The sequence below is a fragment of the Rhyacophila brunnea genome, unplaced genomic scaffold (genome assembly GCF_057557595.1).
Source record: "Rhyacophila brunnea isolate RB1 unplaced genomic scaffold, BYU_Rbru_1.0 scaffold_1, whole genome shotgun sequence".
Classification (NCBI taxonomy): domain Eukaryota; kingdom Metazoa; phylum Arthropoda; class Insecta; order Trichoptera; family Rhyacophilidae; genus Rhyacophila; species Rhyacophila brunnea.
Genome location: NW_028232751.1, coordinates 52,697,504 through 52,723,871, shown reverse-complemented (window position 1 = coordinate 52,723,871; position 26,368 = coordinate 52,697,504). Strand labels below are relative to the sequence as shown.

Sequence of the window (26,368 nt, the reverse complement as noted above, 5' to 3'; positions counted from 1 at the left end):
TAGATCTCTCAAGAAAAATGCTATGTTGGCAACGCTAGTCAAGACATGGCGAATCAAGGAGGAAAGCGATCAAACAGGTCACAGTCACAGTGGGTAGATAATTGACGCAAAAATGAAACTGTGGGTTGCCGATAACAGCGGCTGGCAAAAAATACATGTCGTGTTTTTAAATGTGTGTTCATTCTGTGTCGATTCAGCGCCAGTGGCTAACAATTATTTCTCGTGAAGAAAAGTATGCTAATCCTAAAGGTATTCACAGGGCCTAATTTAGTTAGTATTAATTTACATTCAATAATTAATTAACTACACCTACGGTGGCCGTGCGGCTTAAGCATTGGACTATAACGCCGTGGGTCCCAGGTTCGAATACTGGGTCTGGCAAGTACACATATTGTTTTTTAACTTTGTGTCTGTCAGGGTAAGGACCTAATAGGTTGAGCAAGTGGCTGATATCAATTTCTCGTAAAAAACAAAAATCTGTTAATACAAACCTCTACTCTGTGGAGGCCCATATGACCCCATTAGGATCGGACATGGTCGAAAGAAGAAAAGAAAGAATTAACTAGAAACACCACGCTAAGAAAGGCGCAAACGAAAAAAGTACCTGTAAGATTTCTATTTATACCACTTGATAATAATAATTATTAAATAAATTAAAAAAAAAAAATAGCTGGGTACCTATATCAATTCTTACAATTATTTATATTATTTTATAATTCTTCAATACTTGAATTGGTAGACGTATCTACAAAATTTCATTATTTTTTGTTGTTAATTATAAAATATTTGACTTATTTATGTTGTCAGCTCAGAACGACAATAAGATTTTTTTATACCCACACAAAATTTGGGAATGTGAGGTTTAAAAAAATAGATAATCTTGAAAAGTGTCAGAATACATTAGAAAAAAATCTTGAGAAAATTTGGACCGAATGGCGTTCTTTCATTTGCCTTGCAAAAAATTTGAGTTCGAATCTCACTCACCCAAAAAATAATAACCATCCATAAAATCGGTATTGATTTAAAAAAAAAAACAAAAAAAAACAATCCATGAGACTTATTACAAATTATGTACGTGGATACACGTTAAATAGTAAGTACTTATATATTTTATTGATTTAGTGCAAAACTTGCTTTTCCATCCACCGCCCGTCACGTCTCCACACCCGTTATGCAGGCGTATACTGTGGCCTAACGAACGTAATGCGCTTTTCAAAATTGTGCCGAAAGTGTCCCTGGAGCAACTTCCCAAGATCTTAGTTGACGTGCACTAGAGTGTGCGTGATCCCTACTTTTAATATTATTACGGTCAATTCTCGATGAGAAAAGACCTTCTCGCTCGCCGTAATTTGCCGCAAACTTTTTAAAAGCTGAGAAATTTTCCTTCGTATTTTCGTCTTGGCATTACGTTTGACAGTAAGCTGTCATTTAGTGGTCATATAGCTATCATTTGTAAAAAGGCGCTACAAATGTTGGGCTTCGTCTTGCGTACTTCCCGGGTCTTTTCGGATGTTACTGTATTAAAAATTCTTTATAATTCCTTAGTGAGAAGCCGGCTTGAGAGTGGGTCGATTGTTTGGGCCCCGCTCAGTTGAAATATGACCTTATGGTGGAGCGAGTTCAAAAGAAATTTTTGAGACTCCTTTATTTGAGGTTATATGGATACTATCCGTGGCTTTATCCAACTGACTTTCTCTTAGGTATGCTAACATACTGTAGTTTAAGTGCTAGAAGATATCAATATTTGGCCACGTATTTTTTTCGACTAATACGTGGTGTGAATGAGAACTCTGCCATTCTTGGTAATATTGACTTGTGTGTCCCTGATAACTATCTTAGAAATCGGGAGCATCAGTTGTTTGTTCGCCCGAGGAGCAGAACTAACCTGCCATTGGTGATGCCAATTGGTAGAGCAATAACTCTGTTCAACCAAATTGCTTCGGATGTTGATATATTCCATCTACGTGAGAATGAGTATAGGTGGACGTTATTTTATAAATTCTTAAAATAGGGTCTGCTTAACTCATCCGGTGTACTTCCTTGTACCTATATTGTCATGTTATTTTATAACATAACACACTAAGCCAAGGAAGTCTTTACGAGGGCAACACTACGCAAAAGTACGACCGGATCACGCCTGCGCACGGGATAGTTTGTACGGAGTTCGTGACACTATTTCCGGCGCTATACGAGATAGCGGGCTTTTTACACGAAGGTGAAGCAGGAGTCGATCTCTCTCAGTCTTAATCGTTCGAAGGAAGCAGACGTCTTGGCCAGTTCCGAGCCTCGGACCCGGGGGCACAGGGCTTTCGATTTCCTGACGTTTTGGAGACGAGGACGATGGCCATCCGAAGGACGTCCCCCCCACGCCAGGAGATCGGAGGAACTCCACGGTCCCCACACGTTTGAAGACGCACTCCTCGATTCCGTCCTGGAAGGAATCGAGGGCAGCGAAGAGGCTGAAGAGCCTTTTGTGTAATTGGTATTTATTGTTCTTTTATGTTACGGTCCACCGAATTAGTCTTTGTTTCGAATTAGCTTTTGGGTTTTTGTTCTAATTTGTTTAAATATTATATCGCATTAGGTGCTCGTGATTCACTTGTGTAATTATACACTGCAGCCCGCAAGTTATCTCATTTATTAATTATACAATTGTTGAAATTTCTCTACTTGCTTTTCATTTAATTTTCCTTATCACTATTGTCTCTATGCATCAACATAGAGTGGCGCTCAATCCGAGATATTTATATTTATTCCATCTTTATGTACTTTATTATTATACAGGAACATCCAACGAATGAGTATAGTAACCGGACAGGTAACTGAGGTCCTAGAGGTAATTGTCAAACCATCCACGACCCTGCCTCCTATTTCCCCGAGTCTCATGCTTATCCCTATCCTACATCCCCATCCCATCCTTCCAAAATCCCCTGTCAAAAATCTTAATATGACAATATACTTCATATTTTTTGTATTTACACATTTATACTATAGAATAACTTAATATTGCATAATTACAATATTACATAATACTTTTTTAATAATATTTATTTGTTTCTAAATGTCATGTTGTGAACGTCTTAAACTTATAATTTGTAATGTCCACAATATGTAAAATAAATTAAAATTAAAAATTGAAATTGAAACAAGTTGCAATGGCCGACCGGTCCAACTGAAGGTCGGACCGACTTGAGAAGCTCTTCCCTTTCAACCGACATATGGGGACACTCACAGAGGATGTGATCGGCATCATGCAATTCGCCACATAAGCAAGTCGGAGATTCTATTAGACCAAGCTGACAGAGCTTGGAGGCAAAATCACCGGGTTACATGATTGTACAATGTACGTAAAACATTTAATCGTGGCACAGTTCGCCGTGACCTTTCTTATCGGAAAGAGATGACCGTATACTATACGGTCTCCAATTTTATTGGATTCAAAATTAATATTAATTCAATTTTCATAGCTGATTTTGGCAAAATTCATGACTTCAAGAATGGAAACCCAACCTAACAAATAATCCAGTATATCGGCTATTTAAAAAAAATGTTTCCTGCTGGCTTCCTGTAAAGTGTAAACCGACAAGAATCGTGTTTTATTTAGACATTAATTGTATGTCAGTACTATACGATCCAAAGAGGTTGGACGGTCAATTATATTTCTGATACAAAATTTCACAAATTTCTGGACATGAAGCCACCGTGTCCGGTTAAGAACTAAGAAGTAAAAACCAGCAATTATCTTAAGGCTCTTCAGTTGAGGCATGGTCTCAAAAGATCGTGCCTAGGCGATGCGCGGATTGTGCAAATGACATGTGCCGAACGAAATATAATTTGTCATAAAAATTCAACATGCGTCCATTTTATGTTATATTTATTGTTATATTACTAATAATAATAGTTACATTCATCGACATGTTTTCTTTTTCAAGTACATACGTAAAGTTTTTTGGTCATCTTTACACGATTTAAGAATATATTCATCCGACGCCATGACAAAATAAATCGACTATTGTTGAAAATTATTTGCCGTTTCACTGAAGTACGCTCTTAATGTAACTCTTTTTTAGTTGACAAAAATAGATTATTTCAAGTGAAAATCACGTGAAAACTAATTCCGAATTCGGGGTTCGGGATTGTGGGATTGCAACCCTGATTGGTACCTTCTCAGTTTAATTCCGGCTCGTCGGCCTCCGTCTATCCTCCAAAATTTGTCGAAATCCGACTGCGCGTGTGGATTTGTAAAAAGAAAAACCGACACGACGGTACAAACAAACATCCAAATATATTATCGAAACTATAGTAACTTTAATACAATACATTGATATTTGGACATATTCCGGTGATGTCGGCTATATTGTTATCTTTTTGTGTGGATAATAATTAATACCTTAGGTATGTTAGTATGCAGCTTTCCAACGTGATGACCCCGTAACAAATTCCAACGAGTTGAGACAATCACCTTATGTCATGTTTTGACCTACCAAAGTAATTACCACGCATTATGACCAAATCGATCGTTAAGATAAAAACAATTTTAATCCATAGTTTAACATGATTTTACGTACTTTCATTTTGACATTTCTGAGGATCATGACTTCATTCAAAAGTCTCCCTCTCCACTCTATCTCTGTAGCAATATTTGCATTCCGCTGTCCGCATTGCTGAAGGTTTTAATAGATTTGTATCATCCGTCACGTTGCCTCAAACGCAGTGGCGAAGGGTGGAGGTAGGCTGTTAAGATCCGCCATAAATACTCCACACTAAACTTAGTCAGTCATTACGTATTTATTTAGGTACATTGAAAAAAGGCTACAATTTACAGATGGTGTTGGTAAGTTTTTGTCTTTTTTAACTTAGAATCTTTTATAGATAGAATAATATTTTTATCTATTATAGTTTGGTTTAGGCAAGGCTTAATGAATCTTAAAAAATAAACCAACAATGTGTGTAATATTATGTATTCTTAATCCAATGAAAACAAATAAATAGATATTAATGAAAAAATGTGCACAATTTCGTCGTATCGCCCAAAATATACCAAAACTATTGTGGTTTGGTTGGGCAAGGTTTAATTGATTTTTAAAAACTAGCCAATAACATCTGTAAATTGTAGTCTTAGTTCAATAAAAACGTATGACTTTTAAAGCTTAATGTGCACTTTTTATGACGGATCTTAACAGCCTACCTCCACCCTTAGTACCTGCGTCTGAGAGAACGTAGTCCCTCGATACTTCCGCAAAATTCTTTTGAGACACACTTCAAAGAGCTTTTATTTGTTTCTTCCAGTATTTTTGTAGTATCTATAATAATTTATTTGGCATTTTGATAACTATAACAAAGCTACTCTCGTAATTGAAATGATATTTTATCGCCATTTTTCTGACCTATACTGTAACAAGTAATTAATATATAGAATTGCAAGACATCTAAGTATTCGGCTGTTTGTATTCGCTAAACAATATTGTTTTATACTGTATTTTCCATGAAGCCGATAAGTTATTATATTAATACAAAAACTTTAAATGTTGTAATATAAAATATTTGATAAAATAATTCAATTGATGTAGATTGTACGTAAAACATTTCACCGTGGCACAGTTCGCCATGAGTTTTCTATCGGAAAGGGATGACCGTATACTATACGGTATCCAATTTTTTAAATTCAATATGAACACTAATTCAATTTTCGTAGCTGATTTTAGCAAAATTAATGAATTAAATAATGAAAACCTAACCTAACAAATAATCCAGTATATCGCCTATTTTCAAAATTTGTTTGCTGCTGGCTTCCTGTAAGTAAAGTGTAAACCGACAAGAACCGTGTTTATTTAGACATGAATTTTAATAATTATGTCAGTGCCATACGACCCAAATAGGTTGGACGGTCTTTAATATACGGCCATATATTTCCGATACAACATTTCACGGTGAAGTGTGATACGGCGTACTGCATACGTACGAGTTTCAGGACACGACATAATATAATATGAAGTATGACAATAAAAATTAGGAAGGTATGAATATCTTACCTATAGCTACAATTACAATTACAACCATGGCCCCTACATCCCGAAGCGGGCCCCCAGGCTAGGAACTTTGGCGGCCCCCCTACCTATCGCTAAGGTTAAAGGCAATGTGATGATCTACAGTTGCATATTCCAAATGGTGTTTTAGGAAAAATTAAGGGTATTTTTAGCGATTTGTTGTAGTTTGAATACGCCCACTTTTGCGTTGCTATGCACAAATTATAGACTTGTCGAATATCGACAATAATCAAAAATTGCATCGCACAACAATATATTATTATAACAATATGTTGGAACTGAAACAGCACCGCAGGCGACATTTTTTAATATTAGTGCAATTTTGTGTTGTGTTTATCTCACTTGGCTGGTCGATCTACCACGCTGGGCCCCCAGGCTAGAGCCCTGTCAGCCCCCCCCCCCCCCCCCTTGTGGGAGCCATGATTACAGCTATAACTAACTAGAAGTACAATGATTGTAGCATGCTCAGATAAATATTCAATATAATAATATATAATTTTAATACCTACTCCCACAGTTTTTGGTTTTATTTTTGCCTCGATGACTAAGCAGGGAAATTATAAATATTGTCTGTTGTGCCAAAGTTGTTGAAAGTCGGTGAATGTAAAAGCAAACGCACATAATAGCAATCTCTTAACCTAATTGGCAACATACCAAAACATTGTATACCTACCCAAATAGCTTTACCTACATAATATACAGTGACAATAATAAATATGTTAAGTATAGGTATGTACACGAATTCCACGAATTAATTTGCCAACCAAAGAAGCGGGAAATTAAGCAACCACTTTATTGTACAGAGATGCTTATGTCTTAATTTCAATTTTATTACCCATGTATCCTTATGAGTCTTATGAGTCTTATGACTCTTATGAGCTTCGTCTAATTTATTACGCAGGTACTAAGTATATTAAAATAAGCAATAACCTAACTTTGTTAATGTATATATTTTATTATATTACACTTTACGAGTAGGTTACGGGTGTAATAATGGTTTTAAAGAACCCCTGAATTTACTAGATATATTAATAATTACAAAGCAAATAAATCTTGTAAAATTATATCAAGACGAAATTTAATTACGTTATCAATTAAGAATGTTGAAAATTATATAATTATTGTTGTATAATAGTATATGTTGTTTTGTGTGGTTACATGTATATTGTACGTAAAACATTTCACAGTGGCACAGTTCGCAGTGAGCTTTCTAACGGAAAGAGATGATCGTATACTATACGGCCTCCAATTTTTTAAATTCAATATGAACACTAATTCAATTTTCGTAGCTGATTTTAGCAAAATTAATGAATTAAATAATGAAAACCTAACCTAACAAATAATCCAGTATATCGCCTATTTTCAAAATTTGTTTGCTGCTGGCTTCCTGTAAGTAAAGTGTAAACCGACAAGAACCGTGTTTATTTAGACATGAATTTTAATAATTATGTCAGTGCCATACGACCCAAATAGGTTGGACGGTCTTTAATATACGGCCATATATTTCCGATACAACATTTCACGGTGAAGTGTGATATGGCGAACTGCATACGTACAAGTTTCCGGACACGATGTAATCTATGTATTATTTAGTGGCTAGGTTATTTACTTGTATGTCCCTGATAAATATCTTAGAATTCGGGTGAATCAGTAAGCGGTTTGTTCTCCCAATCTGCAGAATTAACTTGCTATTGTATATTGACAATTATGAGGGCAATTAATACGTAGGTAGCTCTCTTCAACCAAATCGGATATTGATATAGGAATTCCACTAATATGAGGATGAGTTTACATGGACGTTGTTTAATTAATTCATAAATTCGGGTTATAGGAACACATTAATTTTAAGAAAGGTGTAAGATACATTTTATCATAATTTGAAAATTAAAGGTGAGAAGGTCGGTTTTCCCAAGTTAAGTTCCCATGTTACTACGCCTCCTTTTAAAAAAAATCCAATGTTGGCGCCCCCCCTCCCTTTATTTCATAGTACAGACACCTTTTTAATAGTTAAAAATGTACTAATACAAAAAATGAAAAAACTAAATTAGAAAAATAAACAAGGTTTTACTAAATTATATTAATTTTTAAATTAATTTGTTTTTTTATGCGATGGATCTGCATGTTTAATTGCTCTTTTTCTACTAAACGGGATCGATATTTGGATTTCATTGCAGCTAATGCAAAAAATCCGGTTTCGCATCAATATGATGTTACGAATGGTAGCAGTACTTTACTTACAACTTGCATTGCTTTTCCGGACAAATTATTATTTTTTGTTTCAATGAATTATTATCGCATGATAATTCTATCAATTTTTCATTTTCAATAGTTATCAATCCAAATTTATCATCGTTCATTGACAAATGGATGTCATATGCACGCGAACTTTGTAAAATCGAGATCTTATAAATAAATAATGTGAAAAGTACATTAGCAATCTAACCAAGTGCTCAGGAAATGATATATTTTCGTTTGCTTCAATGTATCTGGCAAATCATTTAAAAGTGAAAACATGACAGACTTATTTTTTGTAATTTTGATTTCCAAAGCTCCATTTTTTATAAATCACTTTGTTTTTTTTAATTAGTGAATACATCGGTCCTTGCATTAATTTATTCACTCATTTTTTTTTTAATTTGAATCAAACAGACAAGTTTAACAACATATATCGTTCCTAAACAAATTTGCCTCAAATTTCAATATTATGATTAAATTTGAGCCTTTCATATTATTTTTTCACGGGATAGCCAAAGCGCTTCACAACAGAACCTATAGAAGTGAGGTATAATAAAATTAGTCCTCATACCTTCAGAAAGGTTTGCAAGCAACCTTTTATAGGACTGTTTTTTATGTAGTTTATAACTAGCGGCCGTTTTATAAACTATGCATTAGCAAACTGCAAACCTGTGGCTACATTTGTGTTAAACTTTTCGCGCCTCCCTTTGCAACACTCCGCGCCTCCTAGTTTGGAAATCGTTGGTAGGGCATTTTTATTGCAATATAATGTAGTTTTCGAGTTACTCTCAATGTATTTTTCAGCAAACCGTAATACTTATGATGAAGTAGATATATGGATTTTAATCAATTTTATTTTAAATAATTACAAGATAAAGAGAACTTTTTGTATACCACGTTTTTAAATTTTCTGTTGAATCATATAATCTTGACAATTCTATGTATTAATAAATACTTTTTTTGTACTCGATAGAAATACTGAATAAATATATAATACTGAAATGTCATTTTGACATTTCATATTGATTTCCATAGTAACGCACGTGTATATAAATAATTTAGGTGGTAGGACCACCCCCTTAGCAACCAATAATAGTATTTTACTTTTTACGGATTTCTTCCGAAATAACTTTTCATACAAAACAGAATTAACTGAAAATGAATTCAATTCTACTTAAAGATGGCTTAAAGTATTAAAAGAATGCATTGGCATCGTGTTCTGATATATTCTAAAAGTTTCAAATGTCTAGCTAGTCGGGAAGTTAGTAAAAATTGATTGCAAGATTTTTACTGGATAAACAACCACCGGACAAACAAGAATACGAGCTAAGAAAAACGTGGTAATAAAATGGATCCATCGGAATTTAGTTCCGCCACTGAATTAAAAATAAATCGCAAGGAAATCTATCATTTTTTCTTTTGGAAGGAAAATTTAAATAAAAAAGCTCTCGACGATAGATTGTGGGCGGATTTTTTTTTAGTCCGAAAAGTCTATTGGATCGAAGGGAAAAATGCAATTAAAAGGAGAGAAAAGAGCTGCCCGTTTTGATTTTGAACGAATTATATTTTTTAGAAACACTGAGGGAGGCCTTTGTATATTTTTTGGACAGGAATTGTACTAAGATAGTACAGGTAAGCTCATCGCGACCCCGGCGACTGCGGATTCGTTTTATCGCGATCTTTTTTTAAAACTGGAAATTGCAGAAAGAGGAAATTATCCACCAAATTTAATTTTTAATGAGGATGAGACGGGACTCTATTGAAAACAAATGCCAACATGTACGTTTATTTTTATAGAGGACTGCTTCTGGATTTAAAGCATCCAAGGATCGTCTAACTCTCATTCTCTCAACTCATTGAAGAAACTGATGGAGGTGATAGACATGCCATGCAGGTTTGGTAGAAACAATTTAATATTAGGAAAGCTATCAGAAACATCGACGAAGCGTGGAATGAAGCCACCCAGTCGTGTATGAAAGGTGTTTGGAAAAGGTTGTTCAGTGAAATTGTTGAAGTTCACCGCAATTATGAAAATGATCAAAATAGCATTGAAGAGATTAGTCTTATAGCCATATCCGGAGGCATCGAAGATGTTGAACGGTGAACGCTTAAGAGCATACATACTTCAGTGAAACGGCAAATAATTTTCAATTATAGGTGCGACGAAATTTCGGACTCATTGCCAATCGGAGAGCGATAATCGAGCTGTGAACACGTAAATTTGTTTTGTGATGGCGTCGGGGGAATTAATTCTTAAATCGTGTAAAGATGACTAAAAAACGTTATTTATTTACTTGAAAAAGAAAACATGTCAATGAATATATTACTATTTTTACTAATAGAACAATAAACATAACATTAAATGAACGCATGTTGAATTTTTATGACAAATTATGTTTTGTTTTACACGCGTCGTTTGCACAATCTTCGCGTCGCGTAGTCACGAGTTTAGACCGTGCCCCAGCTGAAATATAGCCGTAACTAATGAAGACCTGAAGGAAATGGACTGGCATATGTCCCTAGAAAATAATGTCTCCGAACCTGTTCCCGTGCGAAAATTAAGTGTTAATATTGCACAATAAACGTAGAGGCCAAACAATTGAATCCCCCCCCCGTTGATCGCGAAATTTCTCTTATCGTGACCAAGTCCAGAACGTATCCCCCGCGATGAACGGGGTCGTTACCTGTACTGATATTATTAGCAACTAGTTTTCAATCACATTCTGTTTCAATTCTCACAAATATAATAATGTTTAATAATACGGACTGTCCCCTTAAAAAAATCTATAATTCAGGGCGGTCCGGACTCGTGACTGATTGATACTTGACATTCAAATAGTATGCCTATGTTTCGATAAATATCTCGTAATCTCATCATCTCATAGGACATAATTAAAAATAAAAAAACTCCACTAAAATGTATTGAGAATGTTTAGTAGAGGAGAGGTGCGTGTAGGATCGGAATCAGATATATTCCCTTAAAAACGTCAAGTGTTTACAAACAGGGGTAGTATGATGAAGATGGGGTGTGTTGACGGGGTAAGTCACAAGTGGGCAGGGGTAAGCGCCGCGGCGCTCTCGACGCTTTGTCACTCGATTAGAGCCGCTTTTCCGCCACTCGGCATTGTGACGGCGACGCCCCCACATTGCCCCCCTTGCGCCGACGACCCGCGCGATACAAAACCGGTTATCAAAAAAACTAGGGCTGGCAATTTTATTTTGAGTCGGAAAATGAATACGTATACGGAATACGTATTTTGAATAATTATTCAGTATTCTAGTATGGTTTATGAGCGTTGTAAATTTATTCATAGTATGGTTTGGTTATCTTTATATGGGAGCTTAGAGAATCAGCTGTCATTAACGTTTATCCATATAACATACGTATTAACAATGTATTATTTTTTTTATTCTTATATCGTGTTATATACACAGAATTTAAAATATATAACCATTTGTTCATATACACAGAATTTATAAGATATAACTATTTGTTCGCGTAACGTGAAGAATTGACTCTTTAAAATATATAACTGTTTGTTCATATACACGTATATTGCGTATATGTACGTACATTGTTCGCGTAACGTGAAGAATTGACTCTTTAAAATAATATCAACCACAGCCAGAAATTAAACCAATGATAATATATTCTAAGAATCTCTTCATGAAGTTTTATTGAAGTTGAAGTAAAGAAGTTGAATTAATTATCCTTTAATTTTATCCTACGATTTGAGAATCTGTTTGGTGAAAAACATCACCAACACATGTCACAAATAACTGGTGTATTATTATTTTTTCGTGTCCTTGTACGTATTCAGGTTGCCGTAACATAGTTCTTCGTGACATGTTCTATCAGAAATAGATGACCGCATAAAATAACGAAATCAATTCCTCACCTAAATAAACCACTTAAAAATACGTAAAAACCACTGGAATACAAGGGAAATCATAATATCGTATAAACTATAATTTATGTAAAATTCTGGTAGGTTCTTGTATCAAGGCGTGCCTTTCAAATATCTGATTATAATTACTATTATTGATATTATCAAACAAGCATCAATATCAAAATAATGTTCTTACTGAATCTAATAAAATCTAATAAAACCTGTCTGCAATGTTCCACGAACAACGGGGTTTTTTTATCGAAATGGTATACGGGAATTATTTCTTTCCGTTAAAATAACTCATGGTAAACTGTGCTACGGCAAAATGTAATACGTAGAATTTACATGTAACCATTATATTATGTACATAAACTTGATACTAAATATACTTAATAATGCAAAGGTAAGGTAAGATATACCAATGATTTTTTTAAATTTACGCGAAAAAGGGGAAAAAATGCACCCTTTTATGATTTTATCATATTTCTTTCACTATTATAAAGTCATACTTCGACATTTTTATTATAAACGTTTTCGAAAAAGTAACCTGTGGCGAAATTTTGTAAATATATATTTATGTGTGTGCACCATAGTTTAGTGGTTTTTCTCTTCATATAGGTACTTAAAAAAAATTATTGCACCCTCCATGATAAAACAGTCTGCATGAAAGGCGCCATGAAACGAAATAGTTTGAAGAACACTCAATTATCTATTCACTTATAAGAAATTATAATCGTTTACCCGATTTACCGGTTAAAAAACGGTAAGACCTATAAATACTGCGCAGCCCTACGCCGTATTTCATACGACATATGAGAATCATCTTCACACACGTCATCTTCAATATTATAAACTCCGGATTATTATTAAAAAATTCTCGTATTGGGAATATATGAGCAGACTGTTAAAAATTTGAAAAGGATAATGAAATTTCATTAAATTATGTTCAATTCTTGTATATAGATCGATTATCTGTAATCGTAGGTAATCTAAATAATATGGACTCAGTGACGTCACTAGGCAAAGTGCCGCCCTGAAGTAGGCTTCGAATGCTGTCCGCTTTAATTTTTACTTTAAAATTATCTGCATATTCCTTAGGTACCTACAGCATCGCCCCCACATCCTGAAACGGGCCCCCAGGCTAGGATCTTTGACGGGCCCGCTTACCTATCGCTTGGTATAAAGGCTGTGTGACGCTCTATAGTAGCGCTTTCCAAATGGTGTAGGTATGCGGTAAAATTGATCTGTATATTTAGTTTTTTTTGTAAGTGTATTTTAATACATCTATTAGAATTATGGAGTTGTCGAGTATTGATACGCAATTAAAAATTGTATCGAACAACCACATAATTTAAAATAATAATATTATTGAAGGAAAATAGCGTTTTACTAGTGAAACAAATTTGTGATGTGTGTTCATCTCCCTTATCTGGTCGACTCGCCTCGCCGGGCCCCTCCTGAGCCCAGGCCCTCAGGCTAGGGCCCTGTCAGCCCCTCCCCATGGCCATGCCCTACATTATTACCTATTTTATTATTTATCTTCGGCAATCTTAAACATACGAATACACCACAAATCTTTACCATCTACTGATAATTAAAGAATTTTCCACAAAACTTTCTCTCAAACACTGATAGTTTTAGGTACGTGGAGGTTAGTGGCGCTAACAGGTTTGGAGGCACCCTCGAAAAATGCCCGTGTGGTAAACCGACATTAAAATATGTATTACATTGATTTTTACAATACAATAATAGTTACGCTGCCAAGATTTTTTATGCTTCCGATTATTTTTTTAAACCGAGATGTCCATATTTTTTAATGATGCGACAGCAACGTTTGCTTTCCGGAAAACCGTCACTGCTTTCAAAAGTCATATTGGTTGTATTCGTTCCTTCATTCGCCGCCTTTTATAATATGCCGCTCTTACGGTGACCGCGTGGCTTAAGCGTTGGACTATCATGCCGTGGGTCTCAGGTTCGAATCCTGGGTCTGGCAAGTACACATATTGTTTTTCAATTTGTGTGTGAGTCAGGGTATGGACCTAATAGGTTGAGCAAGTGGCTGACATCCATTTCTCGTAAAAAAACAAAATCTGTTAATACAAACCTCTACTCTGTGGAGGCCCATATGATCCTATTAGGATCGGACATGGTCGAAAAAAAAAAAAAAAAAAAAAAAAATGCAACGCATGACCTGCCTACCCCCACGGGACGTTACTGTATGGGCCCTTTGAAATATCTTTTTTTTAAATACTTCAATTCATGAATTTTGCCAAAATCAGCTATGAAAATTGAATTAATGTTCATATTGAATCTAATAAAATTGGAGACAGTATAGTGTACGGTACGGTCATCTCTTTCCGATAAGAAAGCTCACGGCGAACTGTGCCACGGTGAAATGTTTTACGTACAATTGACATGCAACCTAAAATTGCTTGTCTTCATTTATTTAGTTCGCCACTGTGAGAAAACACTGATCTTTTCAATTAATTTTGTTTATGTTGTATTCTGCTGTAACAAAAGCGCCACGTTCCCCGAGGCTCTGGGTTACTTAAGGTAATCCCCAAAGCCGGCAGTCGTACCACATTGGGCCCCAAAGCCTTCCACCTTCTAACACTCTTTCTGAGTCTCAGCAAAAAGGAGAAGCTTTTATGGATCATGATTGGGACCTACCTGGCAGAAACGGCACCTCTTTCAATTAATAATAAATAAGGATTCAGAAGAGACAAATATAATGTCAACAGACGACGCCATAAGGAAGGTGCTTTCCATCGATGCAAATGTTGCGTACATTATCAATATTTACCAACCCTTACAATCACACATTGATTGCGTGAAAAAAGATCACAATCCGCAAAATTCGATTATTGATGGTTTTACATTTTGGTGTTTTTCTGTTGTAAGCGTCTTACCAAAGAAACCTTCCGGAAAAATGCAAAGCATGTAATTTGAGACAGTTTATTGGTATTTTAACGATATAAGAAGAATGTCCTGGCTAACAAATCTTAGACTGGTTTGAACTCCACCCTCCATCCCTATTTAAAGCAGTGAAAGACTGGAGAAAATGGCCGAACTCATCGCCGGCGTCCGATAGCAAATATAGCACAAAATGAAGAAAAATTGATAATTCGCGCTGGAGCAACCAGGTAAAGAAATTTACTCAGCTCTTATTGAAGCAGAGGACCGAAAGGGGTGGAAAGTCTCGGTCGCTCAGATTATGACGGAATTTCAAAGTGGTCACGATCCTTAGCCACGAGGGAACGACCGAGAAGAAGAGAATAATCTATACATACATATTATTATTCATATTATTATCTAAAAATAAGGTGAATATTGCAGCTACCAGAGGCACCTAGCGGAAAAATAGGAAGCTAACAATTTGCGGTATTTTTTTTTGTATCTAAGTAGGTATCTAAAATCATTAAAAAGAAAAATAGTCAAAGTTAAGTTCACAATTAAAATAAAATTTTTCTATATAAATTCATTTAATTTTACCATTAAATAATTTTCTCCGATGAACATAAGTTTAGTATTGAAAAGATTTTTGTTTTGATATTATTTTCATTAAAAAAAATCATCGATTTTTATAAAAAAAAGTGTATATTATGTACATGAAATCTTTTTTAATAATATATTATTGTATTGAATTAAATTTCGGTATAGTCACAATTCACAATATTGAAGCGGCTCGATTCACCTAATTGATTTAAAAAAAACACGCATAGACCGTAACTGGGTAAGCAAAGGGTAATAAAATAATTACTAAACATATTTGGTAATAAAATAAAAAAAATAGACAATAATGTTATTATAAAACAAAAAAAAACTACTTACTATCTAAGCTGCAATCACGTTCGTCAGCGCCATCTGTGCAGTCGGGAACTCCATCGCACCTCCTCTCCAAAGAAACACACCTTCTTCCGTCACAAGAGAAGTCGTCCGAGGTACACTCTGTTGACAGCACAATTAACGATATAGCGAAGAAACACACCCTAAATATTAAAAAAATGTTATTTTGTTAGCAAAGCCGTATATTTTTGCATCCCAACAACCAATTAGCAAAAATCTTGGTATTTTGTAACTAAAAACGGGGAATGATAATATTATACTTCTGTGGACTTACTGATTGCATCTAACGAGAAAATACGAAAGATATTATATAAAAAACACTATTATCTAAAATCACAAATAAGTTACCTAGTGATATAGTAATATCACACTTTAAAAAGACCATAAATTATAAGAAAATAAACATCAATAAGTTATTGTTCTAAAATATGTGTGAAGCAAACTCCATTCGATTTAAAATTAAATATGAAATAGGTAGGTACATTTATTAAAAGTATTAGTTCTTTTATAATTATATTCATCGACAAGAATTAAAAAAATATTTATCATTATGCTGATTGTCTATGATGTTATTATGCTGATATTAGAAAATTGCATGCTTCGTATTCTGTCGCTAGGTACTGCTTTGTCGCTAGTACTTAATGCTCCCCTTTAAAACTAAAAAAATCTTCATTTATCCCTTCAAAGTGTTTTTTTTTATTGATTTATCAATTATGTACCTATGTAATCAATTACATTTCACATATATTTTAGAAGAATAAATATAATTTTTTAATATTTCTATATGTGCGAACCTATGATTATTTATTAAAAGTTATATATGTTTTAACCCAAGTTCTTAACCATGTCATGAGTTTGTCAATAGATGGCAATATTCAACAACCGACTCGACGTATTTTTGCGTAGATACATAATCCTCTACCTACCAGAGAAAAAAGTGGAACAATACGAAGCTTGCGATTTGAGACATTTTTTTGATAATTTACAATTTAAACTGTATTAATTAATACAGTTTAAATAATTTAAACTTTATACACTCTGTACATAGAATTATTGTAAATTATCCAAAAAATGTAGTCAAACTGTAAGCTTCGTGTTTTCCCACTAGGTGTCTCTGGTAGGTAGTGGATTCGCATTTTAATATGAAAGCCGTAGGGTGGCCATATGATTTTAAAATAATTTAGTATTATTTCATAAATTATCGGGTAAGGAGAGCGCGCAGTCTACATCTAGCAATAGAATACGAAAGATGGAATTTTGGAATACAATGTTGATAAAATTTATATTTAAATTTGTTCAATATGTACCTATATACCTTTCTTAACAGATTGAAAATAATAATAAATGTTCTTTAATCTTGAATACGTACATAATTAATTATTTTATTAATGTGTTTATCAGTGAAATTTATTTTAATTTTTAATATTTTTTTCAAATATACTCATATCAATATTAGATGCATGCTTTGTATTTTTTCGAAAGATGTTCCTAGTATCATTATCCATTTGTCTTAACAATCAGAGTTAGTTGTGAATGTGAATTAAAGAAATGGTATCCTTTTTTATGACAGTCGATGATAATTAGTTTAGGTTAAATTATATTAGCGAGTATTTTTTTCAAGTTCTTCATATATTATAATGTTACCGATAATAAATTGATAAAATATTTCGAAAAATTGGAAAGAGCATTGAAAACAAAATATGCACAACGAAAAAATTAGTAACCTGAAGAAATGGTTATATAGAAAGTTTTTCAAAAAGTAGTGGTTACATGACAAAAAAAACAAAAAGACAAAGCTCAAGACAAATCCAAATCCAAATAGCAAAAACAAAATATTAATTAAAAAGACAGCAAAATGGTGTGTAGTCCTGAAAGAAATTGTGATGAGATATTCGGCATAAAGAAAGCAATGATTAGTGATAATGTCGAGGTCAATGATTGGCGCATATGACATATGGTTTGTATAGATCATGGAAGTAGAAGTAATTAATGGGCAGATTCACAAGCGATGACGGAGGTGATGGTGAGGTCAATGCAATCGCAATCAAAGAAGAGAGAAATCCTTTGACCTGAATCAGTTGGCGGGCAGTCCACTTCGTCTTCACCATAAGGACAGTCATAGATTCCGTCGCACATTTGTTGACTGCAATAATAGGAGGAGGTATCTCCACATCTTTGTTGGTCATCTGCTCTGCAACGGGTTGGCTCTGGTCGTCTGTCTTCATCTGTCGAGTCAGTTGCTGATTCTGGGTCTCGTCCTGATTCTGGCCTTTCATAATCAGGTCTTGATCCCGGCCTTTCATATTCTGGGCGCGATTCAGGCCTTTCGTAGTCTGGTCGGGATTCAGGACGTTCATATTCAGTTTGTGTCTCTGGCCTTTCGTAGTCATATTCAGTTCGTGACTCTGGGTTTTCATAGTCAGGACGTTCATAATCAGGTCTGGATTCTGGTCTTCCATATTCAGGTCGTGACTCTGGCCTTTCGTAGTCAGGTTGTGATTCAGGACGTTCATAGTCAGGTCTCGATTCCGGTCTGTCATATTCGGTACGTGATTCTGGTCTTTCGTAATCAGGTCGTGATTCAGGGCGTTCATAGTCGGGTCTTGATTCTGGCCTTTCATATTCGGGTCTGGATTCTGGTCTTTCATAATCAGGTCGTGACTCTGGCCTTTCGTAGTCAGGTCTCGATTCTGGCCTGTCATATTCGGTACGTGATTCTGGCCTTTCGTAGTCAGGTCGTGATTCAGGGTGATCATAGTCAGGTCTTGATTCTGGCCTTTCATATTCGGGTCTGGATTCTGGTCTTTCATATTCAGGTCTCGATTCAGGCCTAGGTCTCGATTGCCTATCATGTTCTGGAATCGGTTCAGGTCTTTCTTGGTCGGGTCGTGAATCTCGTCTTTCGTCATATTCATTGGGATATGGTTGCCTTGGTGGGTATTCGGGCCTCTCATCTGGTTGTTCTGTGTTTTCATCAATAATGGGAACTGATGTTGCACTGTTGTCACCTCCGGGGTATTCAGTACCTGACCTGTCATAATCTGTTGACTCATCATAATTCGGAATGTTGACTTCCGGGGGAACTGGGATGAACTCGTCTAAGCCAGACATGGTTCTATGTGTCACACCTAGCGAGACAAGAGTTATTTCGAAGATGTTATTCACACCCATTATAATTATAATTCTACTAGCAATCTAAAAAGTCGGCAAAGGTAAGTATCAAATTTAAAATACCTATAACTACATAATATATAAAAACAATAACCTGGTCTTTCTGCATTTAATTTTTAATTCACTGATGTACCAGATTCGCACGAGGTCGTTTTATTGATCGATAGATATACATTTAACATACTTAACAAAATAATATTAATTACAACAAAATAATGTAAATATTACAAAAAAAAACTGTGAATAGTGACTGAAAAAATGGATATTAGAGAACTAAATTTGTCCAGAAGTTTTGATAACTATCATGAAATATATCATAATAGCCAGTGGTGATTTTCTACACGCGAAAGTCCAAGGCGCTAAAAGGTCTGAAGGGCCTCTTTCGCAACAAAAAATTAAAACCAAAATTGAGTGGTAGAGTAGTAGAATCTATAAAAACTCTTTCTCGATATAAAAACTAATCTAGAAATAACATCAGACCAGTGACGAGGGCAGGCAGGCCACGCTTTAATTAGGGGCGGCAAACGATGGAACTAATATAGGGCGGGGCGTAAGCCCAGGAGATGCAGGTTCGATTCCTGCCGGGTGTCTTACTTTATTCAAAAAAGATTTTTTTCTATTGGAAATAATATATTTTCTCAGAAGTGTTTTTCAAAATTATATATTATGTTCAATAATTAGAATGGTACATTCTTAAGTCTTGTGAATTATTCGTTGAATAAAAGAAATAGTTAAAAATCCGATTTAAAATAAAACACACGAAAACCTTGTTATTGTTATTAATTGTATAATTGCGATAGGCACTTTTGATTCGATACTTACTTTTTCCTAACGTTAATAATGTATTCATTACTCTGACAAATAGTTAGTTAAAAATAATTAAAAATGACAATTTAATATTATGTATACAATAATATAATATATAATTTATAGTGAAATAGTAAATCTTATATACGTTATACCTATGGCACACTTCAATAAAATTCCATAAGATTCCATATTTTTAAAAAAGTAGAACTTAATTGTAATCTTGTAATAATGTGTAGACAATAGTCGACTAAAAGAAGTTAAAGTAAAAGTACTTATTTATTATTGATCATGTCAGCCTGACTTGAAATTGACAAAACAATAATTTTGTCAGCCACTACACCGTAAAAAATACTATAAGTTTAATATTATGTAGTTTTTATAAGCTCAGTTATAAACAAAATGTTAGAATCAATATAGTTATGTTACCTATCACTATAATAAAACGCAGTGGTGTCCTTAAGATCAGTCACGCATATTCTAAATATCATCACAATATTGCGAATAAATATTTCCGTATTCTTCACGAATAAGTTAATCTTCACACACTCGATTACTATACAGTTAAAGTTTTGAATTATCTTTCAGAATGATTTGAGGCCCTTCTGGAAATATAACACATATAAACAAATGGACGTAGGTGCCGTGAACTTGAACTTGCGGGGTTTATTTATTGTATTATGTTATTATTGTGTTTCCATTCAATATGTGTGTTTGGCTCAAATTGAAAAACAAGTATTTGCCAGAACCAGGATTGGAACCTGGAACCCACGACATTGTAATCCGACACGTAAGTCACTCGGCCATCGTGGGGCCATAAAATATGGACCTAATAAGTTGAGCAAGTGGCTAACATCCATTTCTCAGAAAAACAGCAATCTGTTGATACAAACCTCCACTCTATGGAGGCCCATATGATCTTATTAGGATCGGACATGGTCAAAAAATGTGTGTTTGAATTCAGGAGACGGAAGCAATCGATTGAGTGAACGGCTGACAATCTATCCTCGTAGGATTCTGTTTAAATACACCCATTCTTTAACTAAAGACTTTTTTGCTCTATCAGTACTTAAATGGTATACCTAACCACCAAAACAAAACAACAACAATACAATATTTTACTCTTATTTACGAGAAATAATCAATCTTTTCTGCTTATTTCTTTAGTTATCTTAATGTATGATTATGATATTTGCATAATCTGGAGTCCAACAAAAAATCCTCCTTATATCATATCCAAAGTAAATTTCAGATAAGTTAATCAAACGGGCAAATAAGTGGACACCACTGGTATACTTTGGACGGATATGTGGCATCCACGCAAATCGTAATCTTAATGCTAATGACTGTTCAAATAAGAATGCACGTTGGATTGTGCGGACGACACTATTAGAACATTTAAATCAGTGCTTCCCAACCTATTTGTGTCACGATACGTTATTCTAATTATAAAAAATATTGACAAACACTTACGTACCACTTATAACATATATCAAACTCGTAATTTATCAAATTTTGCATATTTAAAAATAAAAAATAACTGAATTCAATTAATTGTTACATTTAGTGGCTTTTTTATAATGTATTATAACAAAACCTCAGAAACGTATGGAAATCGAATGTCAATGGGTATATTCCATAACAATTAAATACTTTGATGTTCTGCGCGCGTATCCTGAGCTGCGAAAGTCAGGTTTGCATTACACATAAAACGACATTGTAAAATTACAATTTTTATAATATCGAAACATTTTAGATTTTGATACTTTAAGCCAAGCCACTATTATAATTACTGCATTTGGTACATGCTTGGCAAAGTGTAACCAATCTCGTGATATTTATTTAGACCTAGACGCTTGATTTTTATTATAACCAACTACATGTTCTTACTAGAGGTGAGTTGGAAATACTGTCACCAGTTTGTGAACTCAAGTCTCGGATGCAACTATCAGTACGTGTGGCCCAATAAACTTGTTCCAAAATACTAGATGGTGGACTTTCAAGTAGGTATATTTTAATTCATTAGTATATGCACTAGAATGACATAACCTTTTGTATGAACAATAGGTCATACATTTTGTGTAATTGGCAGCACATTCCCTCAGGAATGTGGTGACGGCACAAGCTTGTTATAAAAGCTCAAATCAGATTTAAAATAAAAAAATAAATCTTTGTATATTAATAATTGTAAGTTAACTAGAATATTATAACCTAACATAAAATTATAAACAACTTATAAATTTAAAATCTTTAAATTTATAAGTTGCTATTCTATTCTATTTTTAGCGATTCTATTAAAGCCGATATTTCAATAGTATCTAAGTATTTTGGAACAAGATTCGATACTAGGTATTTTTATACTGGTATTAAGTACCTATACTTAGTCTTCAAAATCGACCAGTTTTTCCACCTACAGTTCTTACCGGACACTGGTTGGGATGCTCTGATTTAAAAAAAAAATACCTACAATTTTTATAATTTAAACCGACGCATGCCGTATGTTATATTGTCGTCATAAACACAAAATTATTAACAACAGCGCCTTCTGTCACAATAGTTGGAAGTATTAGTATTTCATAAATGTTTTGTACCACTAGATTCGGTGGGGCACTCAGCCTCATCAGAGCCGTCGATACAGTCCCTGTGGCCATCGCATCTCTTGGAGACGTCCACGCAGTCTCCCGAGCGGCAGGCCAGTTCAGACTTGCCGCAGGTCACCCTGGGTCCGACCACTTGGAGAGGATCCGATCCGTTACCATACAGATCAGCAGGAATTGAAGGTGCCACGATCGATGAAAAAAATGCGAAATAAAAGAAACGAAATAAAAAAAACAGCAATAAAACAAAAATCGTGTGTTATAAATTTAAGGCTTTCGGCAATTAAAAAAATGCATGACTTAAAAATAATTAAATAAAAAAATAATAAATTATCCATACAATTATGGGCTGTCATGAGACTCATAAGCAAAATAAAATACCTACCTGTGACATATTATGTTAATAGGTCTTCCACTATAAAAATATCTACCTACCTAGTTAATGGAAAATTCGATATAACTAACTACTTAACATTTTATACAGTTATTACTAGTGCATTTAAACCAATTTTTAATACAATTTAATAATTTTAATCTTATTAATACAAGATATTATCAGCCATAGTGATTATCCAATAAGATATCTCAAATATTATTATTGTTTACTTAGGATAGGCCCATACTCATCGCAAGCTGCCTGAAAAAAACGCGATACATTGCGGTATCCGCACTGAAGGTACAGGTACCGCGGTTTTATGACACCCTGCGATGAGTCCCTAAATTTTACCGTAAACCCTTACCTGAGAATCGCTGCATCTCAAACTCCCTATCGTCGACTGTGACTGAGCCCAATCTGCGGTTATCCCTGATGTGGTCGCGGAGGGTGTTGATGATTTTGTCTGTGTCGTAGAAGTTCAGCGTCTGCAGTTCTAGCGTCACTTTGCAAGTGAAGTCGTCAGCAGGTCGAGATCTACAATTAAACCACAACAAGCATTGATAACATTCAATTTAAGTACTTATTTACAAGAGCGACGCCCACGATGGCCGCGTGGCTTAAACGCCGGACCGCCGGCCTATAGAGTCGAGGGTCACAGGTTCGAATCCTGAGTCTGGCAAGTGCACATATTGTTTTTCAATTTGTGTATGAGTCAGAGTATGGACCTAATAGGTTGAGCAAGTGGCTGACATCCATTTCTCGTTAAAATAAAATCTGTTAATACAAACCTCCACTCTGTGGAGGCCAAATGACCCTATTAGGATCGGACATGGTCGAAAGAAAGAAAAGTTCAATTCAAGACATTCACAACAATAGCATGATATAATATATTTAAGACAATAAACACAATGTATTTTTGGTTTGAATTAGGGATTATCGGTCTAAGCCAGTGGTCGGCAACCTACTACTCACGGGTAATTGAATTACTCACTACAACACTTTCACTTACCCGCCAAGAAAATATGATAATATTTTTTTCAAATTATTATTTTTATAAAATTATTTATTTATTGATAACGGAATTTGGCGCGAGATTTGAGGATTTAAAGACGTATGGTCCAATGTTTAGCTTTGTTATAAAACCGGATGAGATGGATTTAAACGAGCTTGAGCTAAAATATTTTGAATATCTTGGATGAAATAATCTGGAATTAGAATACTTGAATTCAAATGTTCAGTTATATGGAAAAATAAATTTAAAGATTTTCGCCAGCATCATGCTGGGCGTCACTACCATAAATTTTTTCAGGCATAAAAAAAATTTGCTCTATTATCGGCATTTGGTTCAACATATTCTTGTGAGAAAATATTTTCTCAAATGTATTGTGTCCAGAATACTCTGCGAAATAGATTAACACCAGAGAATCGATGTTCGATGTTCGACTTATTTGTATTTGCCGTATTTGCCAAATGTTGAAAAACTTACTCACCAAATAAATTTTTCAAAATTGAATTTTTTACCAAGTCTCGCAAAAGGTGCCGACCATTGGTCTAAGTCAGTGGTTCTTAACCTTTTCGAAGTCACGGTGCACTTTTGATTATAAGAATAAATTGCGGTGCACCAAAATCAAACGGTCAGAAAACAAAGAAAAATATGCGGTCATAACTTTTATAACAAATTACATAGATTACAATATAACTGTCAAAGAAAAAAAATATCAAAGAATAGATATAAGTAAGCACCTATACATATATGGAAAAACTGTAAGTAACTAAAATTACCCTTAACAAAAAGAAATTTATCTGATGTGAAAATCAATAAAATTAATGTAATACCTGAGCTTGTCGGATTTTGCAGATTTCAGATATATTAGGTCGAATATCTGATATAGCTACCCTCAATAATTCTTCGTCTAAATTCGTAAGTCTTTCTCGTTTTTACAACGTTTTCCTTAGCTCGTATTCTTATTTGTCCGGTGGTTCTTTGTTCGGTACAAATCTTGCAATCGATTTTTACCTAACTTCCCGACTAGCTAGACGTTTGAAACTTTTAGAATATATCAGAACACAATGCCAATGAATTTTTTTAATACTTTTAGCCATCTTTAAGTAGAATTGAATTCATTTTCAGTTAATTCTGTTTTGTATGAAAAGTTATTTCGACACCATTATTGGTTGCTAGGGTTCTGGGGTCCTAGTAACTAAATTATTAATATGTACGTGCGTTACTATGGAAATTAATATGACATGTCAAAATGACATTTCAGTATTATTTCTATCAAGTACAAGTTTATATGATTCAACAGAAAATTTGAAAACGTTGTATATAAAAAGTTTTTTTTATCTTGTAATTATTTAGTTTTTATATTAGTTATTGTTGAGAAACCGAGCTCACACAAATATGATATTGAAAACTGTAACAAGATTTTCAGTACCCAGTGTACAGAGCTGGATATTCGTCTTGACAGAAATCCAAAATTGCTCCATAGTTATTTCAGACACTTCAATTAATAATTTAGAGTAGGTACGATCCGTTGACAAGGTGACCAATTCTTCTTAGGAGAGTAATATGCAATCTTTTCTTCCAATAAAGTTAAATTTTCTGTTATAACGGAAATAATTCCCTCGACAATGTTTTACACTATTTCACGGATTTTTCTCCTATTATGATTTTTTTCGCGGTGCACCGGTTAAGAACCACTGGTCTAATTAGTTGATTGTACCGATATGAATACCCTTTCAGTGTACATTTCAGGACATTGCAAGAGGATATGGTTAGCATCCTGTTATTTAGAGAAAATGTAGGCCGGAAAAGTTTGGCGGCGAAATCAACATAATCAGTCACAAGTTGATAACTTGTATAACAACCAACGGGCCAGGGATATACATTAATATAATTTATAGTCGCCGTTATACTACAAATGATTAGTAGGTAACTTACTGAATTCTGACAAGCCTGGCGTGTTGTTCGCCCTGCACGCTGTCGAAGAGTGAGGTGACAGCGTCTCCGAGAGTTCTGGACAGATCCTGGAACAGCTTCGAATCCCTGTTAGAGAACTCGCTTCTGTATGGCTCGTGGACCGTGAAAGTCACACGGATGGTCACTAAAACAACGATGTACGATTATTTTATCAAATTTGCAACATTAATAATTATTGACTAAGGCTACACGCTAACACGAACATCAACCATAACTACGTATAGTTGACACAGGTCGCTGTGGATCGCATTAATCCAGGGGAGGCCAACCTTTTGCATACGCGCATTTCCGCCATACAACTCAAGCACCTTTTTTATCTTCTTACGTTCATGGTTGGGGTTGGAAAATAGGGATAGGGGTAGGATCTGTTAACCTGATAATCTTGGTTATCCCATCAGATTATCAGCAATTGGCTTGGA

General features: G+C 34.6%; 1 protein-coding gene across 2 annotated transcripts in view; it reads right to left on the bottom strand.

The window, feature by feature from the left end:
- The window catches only part of trol (terribly reduced optic lobes), a 602,293-nt gene that overhangs the window by 344,140 nt on the left and 231,785 nt on the right, over window positions 1-26,368 (bottom strand). For both annotated transcript variants that reach the window (XM_085947167.1, XM_085947174.1), the window contains exons 6-10: window positions 25,911-26,073; window positions 23,334-23,503; window positions 22,588-22,728; window positions 18,088-19,146; window positions 16,004-16,120 (exon numbers count right to left, since the gene is read on the bottom strand). In XM_085947167.1, the coding sequence (XP_085803293.1) occupies window positions 16,004-16,120; window positions 18,088-19,146; window positions 22,588-22,728; window positions 23,334-23,503; window positions 25,911-26,073 (1,650 nt within the window). The remainder of the gene's footprint in view (window positions 1-16,003; window positions 16,121-18,087; window positions 19,147-22,587; window positions 22,729-23,333; window positions 23,504-25,910; window positions 26,074-26,368) is intronic.